The sequence below is a fragment of the Cnephaeus nilssonii genome (assembly GCF_951640355.1).
Source record: "Cnephaeus nilssonii genome assembly, chromosome: 10".
Taxonomy (NCBI): domain Eukaryota; kingdom Metazoa; phylum Chordata; class Mammalia; order Chiroptera; family Vespertilionidae; genus Cnephaeus; species Cnephaeus nilssonii.
This window is the reverse complement of record NC_137081.1, coordinates 55,591,316-55,609,365: the sequence shown is the minus strand read 5'-3', so window position 1 is coordinate 55,609,365 and position 18,050 is coordinate 55,591,316. Positions and strand designations below refer to the sequence as shown.

Here is an 18,050-nt window from a genome sequence, read left to right as displayed (position 1 = left end):
AATGAGCCTGTAATGTTAAGAACCAGTATTTAGTTTCAGATGTGACTGCATATAAAGTCCCTGGTTCTCACCAATCAATTCAACTTCCTGAATCTGATGTCCTTAATCAAATGTTTTATTTAAAAACATACTACGATCAGTTACAGCTTCTTCCACGTCATTTTTCTTGATAAGCAAGCTGAATTGAACAATCTAGTTTGGGGATTTTAAAATCATTTGTCATTTACATTTTTAAAAAGAATAATTCTTAATTATATTTGTTATATATATAGCAGTGATTTAACATAAAGAAATGAGGGTTAAAGTCAAAGCTACACAAAATATAAAAATTCATAACAGACTGAAATTATAAAGGGTCAGAAACTTATAGAAATTCTTCTACAACAGCTAATGAATTGGCAGTAAGTAGCATTCTTAGATGCATAGTTAAAACGTTAATTGTATTGTGAAGAAATAAATGAGCTAAACCTTGGAGACTCATAGACAGAAAACATGAGCAATACCTAATTGCAGCAATAATTAAAAACTAATCATACAGATTTGATAACAAAAGTTCTTTTTTTAACACTAAAAAGAGTGACATCTTAGAAGGAACTGAGTAGACAATTTTAACAAAATATAAGTTTATTTACCATAAATGTAAATAAAAAAATAAGTATAGTCCTGTATACAAAATTACATCTGTAGCTGACAACATTACAAAGAGGCACCCTTACTCTACTTCGTTATTCTTTCTTACAAAATTCATGATGAAGACAGTTAAAGCATAGAAAGCACCTGAGTGGCAGTGGAATCTACAGTATAGGGACTATTCCTTGTTGGTGATTAGTAAAGAAGACGAGGACCACATAATAATTATAGTGATGCCATGCATTGTCAAAAATACACATTAGAGACTTTCTCTGCTATATATGGATAGAACTGCACAACAGAAGGGAAATAATTTCATACTACATCTCACAATTTTGAGTATATTTTGCCTTTTTAGCTAGAATCTATAAAGTCAGTAATACAAAAAAAAATTTTCTTATTTAAAGGCTCTGAAACACTGTATGTAATTTTAGTATTGTTTTTCTACCATCTTTTAAAAAACACAGATACTGATTCCATGTAAAAATCTTCCAGAATTATTGTTATGTATTCAACAGGTTCAGTAATTCAGACATTTCATGAATCTACCTATTAAATATCAGGTGCTATGTTTAGTAATTGGTATATAAGGAGGAACAAGAAATAATCCTTGACCTCCTGGACCTCATGATTTGACCATAATTTAAATAGTATGACTACTTTTTATACCACAGTGTATAAAACAAGTTAGTATTTCAATATTGTAAACTGGTACTGTCATATACAGGACTAAGTAATAGATCCCAAATACCTAAAGAAGTGTCTCATACATAATAAACATTCAATAAATATCTGATGAATGAATCAATTCACTACTCATTAAGAGCAGAAGAGGCATATCCCTGGGACTGATTCCAAAGGCCTTCGATTCAACCAGGAAGTTGTCATTTGTTACCTCCAGAGCAAAGCTATATAATGGCCTAAAAAACTTTATTAGAGTTCATTTATCATCTAATTTTTAAGTCTTAGTCCTGCAAGTTCATCTCTTCTTCCTTTCCTTTCTTCAACAATTGTTTCCTGGGCATTTATTTTTGTGCCAGGCACTTATTGAAGATACAATGATAAAAGGAAATAGATATGGTCCCTGCTCTTTAAATGCAGATGAATAGACAAATAAACAAACACCACCAACTGTATAATTATAAATTGTGAAGATTACAATGAATGAAATTACTAGGTGCAAAAACAGATAACAGTGGAGACTTCTCTAATTAATGTCTGAAACTGAACATAAGGAAGAATCAGCTTAGGAAGAACTTACAGAGGGAGAGCATGTCTGAGATCCTTAGTTGGGAAAGAATGTTTGTATCTAAAGAAGCTAAAGGTCAGTCAGGGAGGCAAAAGGTAACAGAACAAAGTGAGAACAGTTCCACATAAATTTGAAGTAGACAGGGATTAGATCATGGAGGGTGTATTAGTTAGGTTGATCAAAACACCAAATTCAAAATTAGTAAAAAGATGAATGTACTGGCTTACATAATACAAAAGCTTTTGGAAAAGTCTGATTGAAAGTTTGCCAGAACCAAATTTCTCTTTCTTCTCTGGGCTCAACATCCTCAGACAGGCCTTCTCCCAGGTTTGTGGGAGTAAAAATTCCAGAATGGCATCTCTTAGTCTTTCATTAGACTGATTTGCATCATGTGACCATTCCTTAACGGTTAAGGCTTAACCAATCACTATTGTTTGGGAGATATGATGTTTGGACTGGCAGATTGGGTCACATGCTTCCCATGAAGTCCTAGATGAAAATTTTTTAAAAGAAAATTATTTGGGTTTTTTTTGTATTTTGGGGGGGCGGGGAGGGAAGGGACAACTTCAGATAATGGTGGAGTAGTAGGGAAGTGGTTGCTTGAATCACCCACAGAGGATAATGGTAAAGTCTGAATTTAAAACAACAACAAAACTAAAGATATGAGAAGGCATCAAAAAATAGAGAAAAGCCAGAGGAAAGTTTAATCTGGAAAAATGGTAATGAGAAGGAGTAAAAAGTGGGACTTTGTGGTGTGTTGATCTGATAATGCTGCCTAAACCTCACAGCTATGACCACAAAAAACAGTGGAAGAAAAGGAGCAGCCTTATCAACTAAAGAGGCCAGTGGTCAGAATCCAGGACTGAAAAAAACATCAGAAAATTTAAAGGGGAAATCCTGGCAGTGAGCAAATCACAAAAAGAATGAGACCCCAATTCAGAGCTTCAACCACCCAAATAGCTAGCTATAAGTATACTGTGCATGAATGAGGAAGGTCCCCAGGGGCATGGCAAATAGCCAGCAGAGAACACAGAGAAATCTGCTCTTGAAAGACAGGGCTACACACAGCAGATCTATTGAATTTAATGTGTTTCTTAAATGAATGAATTCCTTCATCATGATTGGCTTAGACAACAGAAAGCCTGAAGTGTCCGAGGGCAGAGTCCAAAGCTGGCAGGGCAACTGGAAATTAGAGGGTAATCTTAGAAGCAAGCAAACCACAGGGAGAAGGAGACTCATCTCTGCCTAAGTTCTTGGCTGTCCCAACAATTGTCACCGGCACAAAGGAGAGCCACAGGAGGCCAGACTGACAGAGCAGCAGTGAGGAGACAAAACACGGAGCACAGATGATCATCAGTATGTTTTTTACCACAATGTAACCAAAATGGACATTAATAAAAATTTAAATGCTAAGTTACTGACTTCTACACAACCCATCAGTCAAAAAATTCACAAAGGAAAATAAAAAAAATTTTTTTGACTGATAATGAAATGAAAACATACAAAAAATTGTGGGATACAGACATAACAGTACTTAAAAGGGAAATGTATACAATAAATGGATATATGAGAAAAGGAGAAAGGTCTTAAATAAGTGATTTAAGCTTTCCCTTAAAGAAATTGGGAAGAAAGAAGAGGAAATCACACCCACAGAAAAACAAAAGGAAATAACAAAGGGCCAATACCTATGGAACAGAAAATTGTGAAAATTCAATGAAACCCAAAGCTAGTTTGCCAAAAAGGTCAATAAAATTGATAAAGCTCTAGTCACAAAGGAAAAAAGAGAAAAGACACAAGTTACTACTATCAACAAAGAAAAAGAAGACATCACTACTAATCCTATAGACATTCAAAGAAGATACTATTTATAACAACTTCATGCCCATAAATTCAATTATAGATAAGATGGATAAATTCCTCGAAAGACATCAACTACCAAGGCTAACTCAAGAAGAAAAAAATAACCTGAATAGTTTTATGTTGATATTTAAAAAGATGAACTCATGTGGTTTACTATCTTCCAACAACAATAATTAAAAAAACACCTTCCAAGCCCAGATGACTTCACTGGTGAAGTCTACCAAATATGTAGGGAAAAAATAATGCCAGTTCAATATAAACTTTTTTCAAAAATGGTTTTCAAGGAGGAAGGAGTAGTCAACTGTGTCAATTCAGCCAAGAGGCTGAGTGAATGACGACAGGAGTGACTTTGGTGTGGGTTGAAATATACATGAAAGACAAGAAAAAGGAGAAAACACATGCAGCTATACCTTTTGAAAAGTTTGGCTATAAAGCAAGGCAGGAAACAGGGCAACAGCCAGAAAAGCGTTTAAGATGAAAAGAGGTTTTGGGTATATATTGTTTTTTAGGTTGTCAGATACTAAGAACAATTAATGGTACTATATAGAATGAATGAAGTCCTTGAAAAGTCATTTATAATCTTTAAAAGGAAACAGTAGATATTTACTATTATCTGTGGTAATTAAGTATTATTTTGAGCTAAGAATTTATTCTATTTGGTTTAATTTACATTGATACATAGAACAGTCACTAAACGATATTTATAGTAAGCATACATGAGCTATTAGATGCAATAATGAAATATTATTTTTCTGAAGAAAAGAACTGTTGAAATTGGAATAAAGTTAATATATACGTATCAGAAATTTATAACAATACACAGGTGGGGAGGTAAGGGTGGCTATCACCAGATAAGTTCAAATAGGTAGATAACTGGCTCACTTAACATTTATCCCAACCTCCTTTTAGGGTACCTTCCTGTGATGCAAAAGCTGGGCAGTTAAAAACTACATTTTCCAGTCCTTCTTGCAGCCAGAATTATGGATGTAATTTAGATTCTGCCAATCAGATGGATTTGGAAAGAATTAAAAACTAAGTTAAGCTGTCAGACTTGCAGCACATGAAGTATCCTTTTTGCTGGTGTAGATTGAACAGGCAGCACAGAACAACCCTGGAGCCAGTTACATCACTGGACTGAAGTGGCACAAGCCATGGAGCCATCCGTTGGAACAGTGGTATCCTGATTAAACCAGAGGCAGTTTCCTTAAACAGGTCAATTCAGCAGTAATGCACTGAATCATTCGTGGAGCCAGCTCTTCAATCTATCTAATCTAATAATGGACAAATATGCAAATTGACCATACCTCTGACACACCCACAAGCCACGCCCACAAGCCATGCCCACCATCCGATCAGAGCGAGCATGCAAATTAACCCAAACCAAGATGGCTACAGCCACAGAGAGCAAGGTTTCCTAGGTAACAGAGGAAGCCAAGCTTTCCGCCTGCCCTTGCCAGGCCTAAGCCTCCACTCAAGCTACAAAGTTTCAATTATAGAAGGTAAACAAATTCAAACAAATGGTGGCAGAATGGAGCTTGAGAGAGCAGGCCAGGGTTGCTGCCGGCAACAGGGGAAGCAAAGCTTTCCGCACACCCTGGCCGGACCCACCTGCTTAAGGCAACAAAGTTTCAATTATAACCCCAACACAAATGGCTGCCGGCCTCGGAGGGAAGCCCCAGGCTTGGCTCCGCTCCAGGCTACAAAGTTTCAATTGTAGAAGGAAAATAAATTCCAGCTACCAGGGCCTCCGCTTGCGTTGCCAGGGGGCGTGGCCCGCCTGCAAACCACCACAGGCCCCTCTCTCAGGCCACCCCACACCCCAAGGGAACCCCCACCTGATCCAGAACACCCTTCAGGGCAAACCAGCTGGCCCCCACCCCTGTACCAGGCCTCTATCCTATCTAATAAAAGAGTACTATGCAGATTGATCATCATTGCAACACACAATATAGCTGCCCCCATGTGGTCAAAGATCCTGCCCCCATGTGGACACAAGATGGTCACCACAAGATGGCCAGCAGGAGAGGGCAGTTGGGAGGCACCCGGCCTGCAAGGGAGGGCAGTTGAGAAGGACCAGGCCTGCAAGAGAGGGCAGTTGGAGGTGATCAACCCTGCAGGAGAGGGCAGTTAGGGGTAACCAGGCCGGCAGAGGAGGGAAGTTGGGGGCAACCAGGCTGGCAGGGGAGTGGTTAGGGGGTGATCAGGCTGGCAGGCAGAAGCGGTTAGGGGCAATCAGGAAGGCAGGCAGGCAAGCAGTTGGGAGCCAGCAGTCCTGGATTGTGAGAGGGATGTCCGACTGCCCGTTTAGGCCCGATCCCTGGGAATCGGGCCTAAACGGGCAGTCGGACATCCCTTGAGGGGTCCCAGATTGGAGAGGGTACAGGCTGGGCTGAGGGACAACCCCCCTCCGTGCACGAATTTCGTGCACCGGGCCTCTAGTATATATATAAAAGCCTAAGCGACCTTTCCACCATTCGAATGGTAGCTATGACGTGCACTGACCACCAGGGGGCAGACGCTCAATGCACAGGCATAGAAACATGGAACAGACTGATGAATCTCAGAGAAAAGGGGGGCAAGGGGAGGGCGGGAAGAGATTAACCAAAGATCTTATATGCATACTAGAGGGGTCCCTCAGCCTGGCCTGCAGGGATTGGGCCAAAACCAGCAGTCCGACATCCCCCGAGGGGTCCTGGATTGCGAGAAGGCTGAGGGACCCCACCAGTACACAAATCCGTGCACCGGGCCTCTAGTAATTTTATAAGCACCTAATTCCCAGTATTAAATCACTTTCTTCTTAAAATAGCTTTACTGTTTTCTGTTATTTTTAGTTGATCTGACTGATACATTAACCAACAACTCCAACTAGTGATAGTTCCCAAAACAAGAGGATAATTCATTCTATCACAACTGGCCTGATACCTCATAACCATATAATTTTCCAAGTAATACTAAATGAGAGGTAAGTGAAAGCTTAAAAGTAATATGTACATTACTTTGGAGGTCAAGGAGGATTTCTTAAACAAGGCAAAAAGCATAAATTTAAAAATGTATAAATCTGGGTCCTGGCTGATTTTGCTCAGTGGTTAGAGTGTCAGCCCACGGACTGAAGGGTCACAGGTTCGATTCCTGGTCAAGGGCACATACCTCAGTTGCAGGTTTGGTTCCCGGTCATGGTCAGGGCACGTGTAGGAGGCAACCAATTGAAATGTCTCTCTCACATCCATTTCTCTCTCTCTATTCCCCCTTCCTCCCTCCTCTCTACTCTCTTTCTAAAGATCAATGGACAAAATATCCTCTGATAAGGATTTAAAAAATTGATAAATCTGACTATATTAAAATTGGAAGACAATGTAGAATAAAAAAGACACACCATAGACTGAGAAAAGATATCTTCCACAAACATAACTGAAAAAAAAGATCAGCATCCAAAATATAAAAAGAACTCATAAATCCATTAAGAAAAAGACATACAACCCAATAGGTATATGAACCAATGCCCTAAATAATCACTTCAAGTAAAGAGGAGATCCAAAAGACTAAAAACTTATAAAAGGACACCTTAATGAAACTCTACTTCATATTCATCAGTGACAAAAATAAAAAAGTCTGACAATGACAAGTGTTAGGATGAATGATAGGCATCAAAATTCTAATACAAAGCCAGTGGGAAAAATAAACTGGTACTACTGGTAAAGTTAAAGACATCTCCAGAAAGTATGCTTATATGCATTAGGATCCATGTCATATAATAGTCATAGCATTGTTTATAATTGGCAAAAGTTACAAACAACTCCAATATCCATCAGCAACAGTGTAGATATAAAAATGGATGCATATTCCACATTTCTCATTACATCACTCCTCACTCAGTTGCCCAAATAATGTCAGGGCTTCAATCTCCCTCTCAACATTACCTTACCCAAATTCAGTCATTATATCCCATAAGAATCGACTCCCTAAATATTTCTGGAGCCTTGTTTCTTTCTCCACCTCTAATAACTCCTTAATCCGGGACCTTATCATTTATCACCCAGATAAATATAAGTACCTCCCCTAAAAGTCTTCTTTTTCTCTAGTCTCATCCCCATTGCAAACTGGTGCACTACATGGTGGTAGGGCTGTCAATTTCAAAGCCGTGTGATCATATAAATCCCTCCATCTGGATGACATATAAATAAAAGCAATGTTTACCATTTACTAGACACCAACTATGTGCCAGGCATTATCTCATTTATCCTATAATGTTGCAAAGTGGGTGTTATTGTATCTGTTACAGATGAGGCAATCAAACCTCAGAAAGGAGTAACTTACCCAAATTCACACAGCTAATAAATGAAAAAGCCAAGACTCAATTTCAGGGTTTTGCAATGGAAGAGTCCTTGCTCTTAACCAACACATTATTCTGCCTAAATTCCTAAACATGGCGTATGTAAGTTATACATGATATAACCTTGGGCTATTTCCCAGGGACCTCCTGCGCCTCTGTCCCTCTGTTCCACTTAGCCAGAGCAGACATTACCACTCCATTCGCTCCTTTTCCTTACTAATAACTTCTACTTTATTCAGGATGGCAATATGTTCACCTAAAAACTATTTTTCCTGGCCTTCCTTGAAGCACAGTTCTGAGGAAAGAGATGTAAGTGGAAAACTCGAGATGGTGTTTCTGGGAAAGCTCTTTAAAAGGGGTTGTATGCACATATGCATAACCCATGGACACAGGCAACAGTGTGGAGAAGGCCTGGGGTGGGGGGCAGGGAAGGATAGAAGGGGTCAATGAGGTAAAAGGGGGACATTTGTAACACTTTCAACAATAAAGATTTTAAAATAAAATAAAATAGAAGGGGTCAAAGTAAGCTGGCCATTTTTGCTGTCATATCCCTCATACCCCCTGCCTTCTTCCTTCCTAGAAAACGGTGCTGTAAGTGGATCAGTCCTCATACAGCCATGAGACACACATATGAGCATCCAAGTCCCTCACTTCAAAGAACGAATTTAAAATTAAAAGAACTTCAGGTATATAATGGCATAACCCACCCAGCATTGCCTATCTATGGGCTGGTGTATTTATGCTTTCCTATTCATAGTTAATCATTATCATAACTGACACATACCCTGAGTTGTGGCCTTACTGACCAACTTATAATTTCCCCAATATACCATGATTTGGCACATTTGTATAGAGCCAGGTGGCCTGCAATTATAAGATGCCTATGTATCTTTATTTTATTTTACATTCTTTATTGTTGAAAGTATTACATATGTCTCCTTTTGCCCCTTTGACTGCTCCTCAGCACATACCCTCACCCCCCTACTGTCTGTGTCCACTGGTTATGTTTACTGGTATATGCATGCATACAAGTCCTTTGGTTGATCTCTTACCCCACCCCACTCACCCTCCCCTGCCTGCCTTAATTTTAAAAAGAAAAGCAGGCATACTCCAGCTTTAACTAGAGAAGTTTTAAACAGTTTACCTGTTTTATACATTCAGCATTTTTATATGTTTTGTTTGAAGAGATCTACCTAAAAAAAAATGGACTGAAAACCACTGGCCTACAGCACAGCTTAAGTGTAACTGCAATTTCCCAAATTCTATCTTTGTATTAGGTCAAATGAGCACAAATCTCAAGCAAATCCACTCTTTAAACTAGTGGTTAAATTACCACTCTCTCACCTTTTACCTAGAGCAATATTGCAACCATCCAAATATCTGTGAAACTGGCAAGCAGGATATTGTGCACCACTTGGTCTTTCACACAACAGTTCTGGTAGCATATTCCCTACACCACTCAGGGCCAGGGAAAAAGTCTACTTTTTCCCGAGGAACTGATACACTCATTAGCACTAGTATGTGAGTCATGCATCCCATTGTTTTTCTTCTACTCTTTAACAGCTAGTTTGTTTTTGTTCAATATTGGTGGCTTTCTTTACCTAACATCTTTTAAGAGCCTATGTTTTGATATTTTAGTTAATTGTTTTGTTTACTATACCAATTGAAAGCTGTCCCAAATTATTTTTTAGAAGTAGGCAAGCCATATATATATGGCTTGATTTCAGAGAGGAAGGGAGAGGGAGAGAGAGATAGAAACATCAATGATGAGAGAGAATCATTGATCGTGGAAGTAGGCAAGTTATTTTTTAATAATAATTTAAAGGGAAAATATATATTCTATTTCTTATATTCTAATAAGAGCAATAAAATACATATATACAGATTACCTCAGATTAATTAATCTTTTTTCCTACATTTTCATTGTTTTTAGATAGAAGGAGAGGGGGAGAGAGAGAAACATTGATGTAAGAGTAAAACATCGATCAGCTGCCTCCTGCACACTCCCTACTGGGGATTGAGCCTGAAACCTAGGCATGTACCTCCACTGGGAATTAGGTGCACGGGAAGACACCTAACCAACTTAGCCAAACTGGCCAGGGCAGATTAATCTTCATTGCAGTGCTATTTTCTATCCATATTACAGTAATAAAACTGAAAAATGTTCTGTGAAAGGCAATCCTCAAAGGCCCCTACATGTTATTGGTGGGTATACCAAGAGTACAATGCCTTGACCACTCTTTAACCAAGCCATTTCTCAGGATTGCATTTGCAGTGGTCAACCTTGAAGGATGAGGTAACATCTCCTTTCAGACAAAGGGTTTGTTTTCTTTAACTAAAAGCAAAAGTAGAATCCCCAAGCTCAGTATTCCTAAGCTGTGACACAAACTCACTGTACATATAAGATCCAAGTGGGCTGCTCTGTATCGCCCCCATGGGATTTGGGAGGCATGGGAAACGAATGCCAGCATGATGCTCATGCTATTTGCTGTGCCATCCTATCCTATATAATTCTATATAATAAAGAGCTAATATGCTAATTAGACAGGACAGCAGAATGATCTTCCGGAACAACCTTCTGGAATGACCAGTGGGTGGGGGGCTGGGCCACGGGGCCACGAGGCAGCCGGGGCTGCAAAGGCCTACTCTTGCATTGGGCCTCTAGTAAGTAATAAAATCTCTGACCCAGGAGACTCATGTTTTCTGCCACATCCATAATAGGAAGAGGCTAACTTGTAAGTAGGTATATCTCCAATCCTCACAAGGTATTGATTCAAAAGAAATTTATCATATAAAGTTTGAAAGCAGGTTTGAATCACATCCTTTGTAACTCAGTGGAATTCCTATAGACATACCATTAATGGAGATGACAAGAGATTGGTCAATTAAAATAATTTTAAAACAACAGAATGTCCTCCAAGGGGCCATTAAAGAACTGTTGAACATTTTAAGATGAAAATTCTGTTTGTTGTCTTTATACATCAAAAAATTTTGAGGAAATTCAAAAATTGTTTAAGATAAAGAGGCCAGGTATGTTATTACTCTATGATTTCATTTTAAAGAGGAGAGAATTATCAGACAATGCATAGGCCAAAAATATTTTATCAAACAAAACAGGAAAATGTGACAAATTGAATTAAGAAAATCAGGTGTTAGAAGTTAATACTAGGCTTTACTTTAAACATAAACTACAACCCTGTGAAAGTTAAAAACTAAATATTTTCCTAAAAAGTAAAAAAAAACTCAGGATGTACTCAAGGTATTATGTTAATAAGTGATATATTTCTGAACATAGAAATAAACTATACTTTCAATGAAAGTATCAACATAAAAACTCTACAACCTTTTAAATTAGAAAATAAATAATAAGATGATAAAAATGTATTCCTTTCTACACAAAGAAATTTCTAGACAAAGAAATTTCAAATGTTACCCAGCAACTTAGTACCCCATCCCTTTCTGAAATTCCCAATTATCATTAACAAAAAAACAGTGCCCTAATTTGACTAATCAGAATCACAATCTATTCAAGTGTCACTAATTCAGAAAATAAGTGAGAAATATGTGACAGCAAAGTGTCTAGAAAACTCAAGGCTCTGTATTCAAATATATTATGGGAACCATCAATATAAAAAAAGGACATTTCGCCCTAACCGGTTTGGCTCAGTGGATAGAGCACCGGCCTGCAGACTCAAGGGTCCCAGGTTCAATTCCAGTAAAGGGCATGTACCTTGGTTGCAGGCACATCCTCAGTAGGGGGTGTGCAGGAGGCAGCTGATTGATGTTTCTCTCTCATCGATGTTTCTAACTCTCTATCCCCCTCCCTTCCTCTCTGTAAAAAATCAATAAAATATATATTTTAAAAAAGGACATTTCTATAGAAATACCATATATATTAAAGACTAATTCAAAATAGTTATAAGATGCAGAAAAGAAAAGTTATAAAAGTACAACTCTCAAATCATTTAGAGAAAGTAACTTGAGGTAAAATGCCAATTGTGGTATCACCTTTTGAACACAGCATATCATAAAAGCACTCATCATTTATATATAGCTATCATTTTGCATATCAGGGAAGTATGGATGAAGTCATTAAATGTTAACCAAGATTTTACAGGGTGCAGGAGAACAGGGATTTCATTTATTTACTTTTTTAATGCAATGCTATTTCATTTTAGTTATTTTATAATTATGAAGAAAATTTTAGAAAATTACTTTGATAAAACAATGACAAAATGATATCCTTCTTGTTATTGTTCCATTGATTTAAAAATAAACAAATATTTATTTGGCAAATTGCTAGGGTATTTTGTTAGCAAACATTCCATATTTATGCATTTCATTTACCCAAAATTGCAAATCTAATATTGAAAAAGTAAAATACTATTCAGTTCTACTGCTTATAAAGGTATGAAATAAGATTAAAAATATTTAAGATTAAAACAGTTCCTATTGATAAAGAAGTGACTTAATCAAGTTTAGGTGTTTTTAAAAAAGGATGTATTCTACCAAACATGTGCTTGGGCAAGAAGTCATTCTGGGAGTTAATTAAAAGTACCTCCTATGGGGAAGGTGAGGGTGGGTGGGTGGGTGGGAAGAGATCAACTTGTATGCATATATGCATAACCCATGAACACAGACAACAGGATGGTGAATGCTAGGGGAGAGGAAGTGGGGGTGGGCTAGAAGGGGTTAATGGGGGGAAAAAGGGAACATGTGTAATACCTTCAACAATAAAGATTTAAAAAATAAAAGTACCTCCTATGTAATTAATTAAAATTAAGGGTATTTTCACTTCTGAAATAAAGCTCTCCTTTTAGCAATATAAACTATGTTCATGTTTAAGAGAAACTTGCCATGCTCTAAACTTTAAAAACATTTTCCATTCAGTAAATGATCTGCCTTTAGTGTACACTAGTGAACTGAGATAGTTAAGAGTTTGGTAAAGGTCATTTCAAATACTAGAAGCAAATTTAGGGCAAAGTGTTCACAGCATTGGTACCTATTCTGATCACCAAGGACTCATTTGTATTTCTTCACTCCCTTAATGACCTATTGTTTTAAAAAGACTTTGCATGTATTAATTTATTAATTGAAATGGTGACAGCAACATGAAATTTACAAAGAGAGCTTCCAATAAGCATGAAACGCTTGTAATAAACAGTGCTATAGAATTGCAGAAAAAGCAGAGACTAGATGTTAAACCTTACAGGTCAATGGAGGCATTGAGAATAAAACACTAGGAACACAAATTAACAAACGGATGGCATTCTAAAATTGAGTCAATAAGGATATTCACCACATGGGTTGATTGCAGAGCTAAGCGAAGCAGCTCCAGTGGAAAGGCCGCCTTTAGAAACCGATGAAGCCACAGAAGGTATAGAAGATGAAGCTGGTACAGTAGAGGAGGCTGTTGAGGATGGTAACCGTTCTCCAGACTCCATATCTACGAGGGGGAGAATTCTCAGTTTTAGATAGAATTAGTCAAAAGAGTTAAACATACTTAAGATAACTCAAACATTTAGGCATAATTTGTAAAGATATGAAATAAGTTTAGAACATGTTCTTCAGAAAGATAAAATATGGAATAAATAAACTAATATAATTAAATCTAAAATTATTTCAAAATAAAAAGTAAAGAAGAAAACAAAAACACTAAGTCTGGCAATAAAAAAACACTCAAAAAATACATATGCATTGGGGTTGAAGAGTATAAACCTAATCATGAAAGAAATGAATATACAGATTACATTTGATAAGAGACATCATCTGGGTTCCAAGGCTGTGTCTGGAGCTTATCAGCTATGACATTAGCTTATTACATGTATAAATTATGTAACTTCAGTGAACCTTCCATTTCTTCATGAGGACTATGAAGATGTAGTTGGAAGGATTAAATGAGATAATGCAGATAAAGTGCTGAGTACCTAGCATTCAATAACTGTCAGCTTTTGTTTTTATTACGTGAATGACTGTGTGTATAATGAGCCATGTGCATGTGAGGCAGTAAAAGAAACCTTAAGGTATTTTTAGATTATTGCTTTCAAGTAAGTATTTCAGTCATATCTATTTATAGATTATGTATATGCTTGGAATGTTATATTTTTTAGCCAGATACATTTTGTGTTAAGAATTAAAAATAAATGCCTTACAATTGTATAAGTACAAATGGTAGCGTGTTTTTACTGTGAAATTTTCAAAATAAGCTGGAACACACATATAAATAAAACATCAGTACATTAATTTTCAGTTGGAAAACATAATTACTCTATGATCAAGTGAGTTATTATTCATTATTGAAGCATACTACATAAAAATTGGTAAAACCCATTTATTCAGATTAAGAAAAATGTGTGCATTAAAATAAAAGCAGTTTGGGTATCCAAGAACCATTACTTCCCAGATTTCTGTTATGGTCAGAGCACCCAGATCTGATACTTGCACTCCTGTAATAGCCTCTCATTCTGAGGCTGTGTGTTAAGAATACCACTTTCATCTAAGGTTCCAAATCACCACTAACCAACAGACTCTTTTTGGCCAAAAACAGCCCATATATCACAAGGTCAAAATGTAATAACATAACTCCCCCACCCACAACACACTTATCTAAGGAACAATATCAACTAGTAGGTACATCTTTTAGATTAGGACATTTATCCTCCTATATAATAAATTCCTAATAGCTAAGTGTCTGGTCATCCAGTCGGCCATTCAACCAATCAAAGCATAATATGCTAATAATATGCTAAGGCCCCTCAACCGCTCGCTATGATGTGCACTGACCACCAGGGGGCAGATGCTCTGACGGGTAAGGTTAGTTTGCTGCTGGGGTCTGGCCAATCAGGACTGAGAGATGGGCTGGACATGCCCTGGAGTCCTCCCGCAGTCCCTCCTGGGGTGGCCAATCTCCCGCATCCCTCCCCGGCCGCGCCGTGCACTGATGGGGTCCCTCGGCCTGGCCTGTGCCCTCTCACAATCCAGGACCTCTTGGAGGATGTCGGAGAGCTGGTTTCGGCCCGATCCCACAGGCCAGGCCAAGGGACCCCACTGGTGCATGAACTCATGTGCTGGGCCTCTAGTAAGAGTATATTTCCTAATGCATAACTTCAGAATAATTTATTTAGAAAATCAACCAGACAGGATAAAGATTACTACAACTAAAAATTAACATATAATACTACACTAAAAAATAAATCAGTTGATATGAACAAGAAAAAATCATTTAGAAGATGATGGAGTATAAATGATTTGATTCATTATCGACCTTTCCCAAGTTCTAAAGCACTAGCTCACAGCCAGGGGTGACTTTCCACTAGGTAACATGGGGCAATGTCTGGAGACATATTTGACTGATACACGGGTCAGGGTGCTACTGGCATTGTGCAGATAAGACCCAGGGATGCTGCTAGGCTGCTAAACCTCTTAAAATGCACAGGACCCCCTCCCGAGAATTACCTGGCCCAAAATGTTAGTAGTGCTAAGGTTGAAAAAATTAGATCCAAAGTATCAAAAACTTCATTCCTTGGAATTCAGTTAACCAAAACTTTGTTAAGTAGTAACTCTACATAATCCTCCTACATAATAAAAAGGCAATATGCAAATTGCATCACTCCGCTACGCCTACGATTGGGCCGGCTGGAGGCGTGGGGGGCGGGACTCAGGGTAGCCGATTGGCTGGCGGTAGGAGCGGGGGGCGGGGACTCGAGTCCCCGCCCCCCGCTCCTACCGCCAGCCTAAACGGCCAACGCTGCGGAAGGACCCATGCGGCCGGCGGAAGACGCTGGTGGCGGAACTCGGGGTGGCCAATTGCGTGGCTGCCGGCACCAGTTTTCCGCCAGCAGCAGTTTTCCACTGGCCACCCGCCATCAGGGCGGGGCGCGGCGGAGCTGGGCAGGGCGGAGCGCAGCGGGGCGGCAGTGGCGCGCGGGTGCAGGTGTGGTGGCCCCAAGGCTGCGGCAGCGGCAGTGCACGCGGCCGAAGCGGCCGCTTGCAGGATTGAATCCTGCAAATGGACTACTAGTTATTATAATAAAATAATTCAAGCTGATTTATTATGACTGCAATAAATGAGAAAATTATATTCAACCTCTCTTTTATGTCAGCATTCCTCTAGAGTCTATTGCTTTACATTTTGCCCTAATTGTATAAACCTGATAATGCATGATATACAATGAATACATATTGTAATCGTCACTCATGCCAGGTAACATCGATTTATTGCATTTTACTAAGATGATATATACCTATAACAATTCTGAGAACAGACAAAAATCACAATTACCACAAACAACTGTTTCACTGCCTGATGATTTTCTAAAGGCCAATAAGATTCAATGATCAGTTGTTAATGATAATACTGTTCAAATTCATTCATATCAAATGTTTTTTGTGTGTAATCATAGAGTTTATGAACACTGACATCTGCTATATGTAAACCTGAACAGGTGCAAATAAAGAAGGGCAAGGCGTGTTGGCTAAGAAATACAAACATGGTCAGCTGCCTGATGTTTCAATTGCATGATTCTTTCACTATTGAGAAAATAGGAGCAATAGAATAGAATGAAGATTCAGAAAGTAAACATTAAATTAGACTTAGCGATTTCTCCTGGAAGAGGTTTCCTTTTTTGTGTGTTAATCCATGCTAGAGGATATTTATTCCTTTGATTTTTAGAGAGGGAGGAAGGGAGGAAGGAGGGGGAGAGAGGAGAAAGAGAAACATCAATGTGAGAGAGCCCCATGGCAATCAGTTGCCTCCCACACCCACCCCAACCTGGATGGGGAACCTCCAACCCTGGTGTGTGCCCTTGACCAGAATTGAACCTGGAACCCTTTGGTTCTTGGGCCAAAGCTCTGACTACTGAGCAACACTGGCCAGGGCCTGGAAGAAGTTTTCTTAAAGAATCTCTTTATCTTTGCTAACAATACCCAAAGTTCTCTGTGAGAGTTCAAAGCACTCAAGTAGAGTTAGTGAACCCTTACTTTTCCTTACAATGTAACTTCAAATGGAAAACAATAATTAGAAAGAATATCAGGATATAGTCATTATGCTGCTTTTTTTGGTTTAGTAGGACAACTAACAATCGCCATTTACAAGTTCATTATTTTCTAAAAGTTCTCACAAAGGCATTTATATATAGAGGCCTGGTGGGAGTCCCTCATCCTGCCCTGTGGGGATCATGCCGAAACCGGCTCTCTGACATCCCCAGAGGGATCCCATATTGCGAGAGGGCAGTTCTTGGGTGATGCACCCCGGAATCGGGCTCCCTCCTCTACGGTTATGGGTGCATCACCTAAGAAGCGCAGCTGCCAATTCACCGCAGCTTGACAGCTCCTGCATTGAATGTCTGTCCCCTGGTGGTCAGTGTGCATCATAGCTACTGGTCTGATGTTTAGATGGTCGCTTAGGCTTTTACATATATATAGATTTCTTTAAATAATTCCTAGGCAACTAAACACTTGAACAAATGATGAGGCAGAAATAGCTTAATAGGCAACGAACAAAATTCTTCTCTGAATTAATGTTTGAAGGGAAATTATTCTTTTTCTAAAATTTTCATTTACCTACCATTTCATAAAGTTACATCAAGTCATTAATATAGTATATTGTGGTTTAAAATCTGAACATATAAAATTGATCAATTTCTCTTGCTGCTTGATACATTTTAACCACCACTGCAAGTAGTAAAAAAAATTATGGGAGAGAAACCAAGATGGCAGCATAGGTATACACCTAAACTGCAGCCTTGCACAACAATTTCAAAAATAAAACTAAAAGACAAAATGGGCATTTTTTGTCAGAACCACAGGAAAGCTGACTGACTGAAAATTCTACAAATAGAAGAAAAGAGAAAACCACAAGGAAAATCAGAGGAGCTGTAAAAGCCTGAGGTACGGAGACACGGGCGCGCACGTGCGAAGAGGACGGAGCCAGAGAGGATGGGGTGGCTGAGTGCCCGGCTGGCGTTCTCTAGCGGGAAGGAG

At 38.7% G+C, this 18,050-nt stretch overlaps 1 protein-coding gene across 9 annotated transcripts in view; it reads right to left on the bottom strand.

Annotated features, from left to right (window-relative positions):
- The window catches only part of BAZ2B (bromodomain adjacent to zinc finger domain 2B), a 325,819-nt gene that overhangs the window by 116,589 nt on the left and 191,180 nt on the right, over nt 1-18,050 (bottom strand). For all 9 annotated transcript variants that reach the window (XM_079781879.1, XM_079781880.1, XM_079781881.1 and 6 more), the window contains one exon: nt 13,369-13,515. In XM_079781879.1, coding sequence (XP_079638005.1) covers nt 13,369-13,513 — 145 coding nt within the window. In that variant the 5' untranslated portion in view covers nt 13,514-13,515. The remainder of the gene's footprint in view (nt 1-13,368; nt 13,516-18,050) is intronic.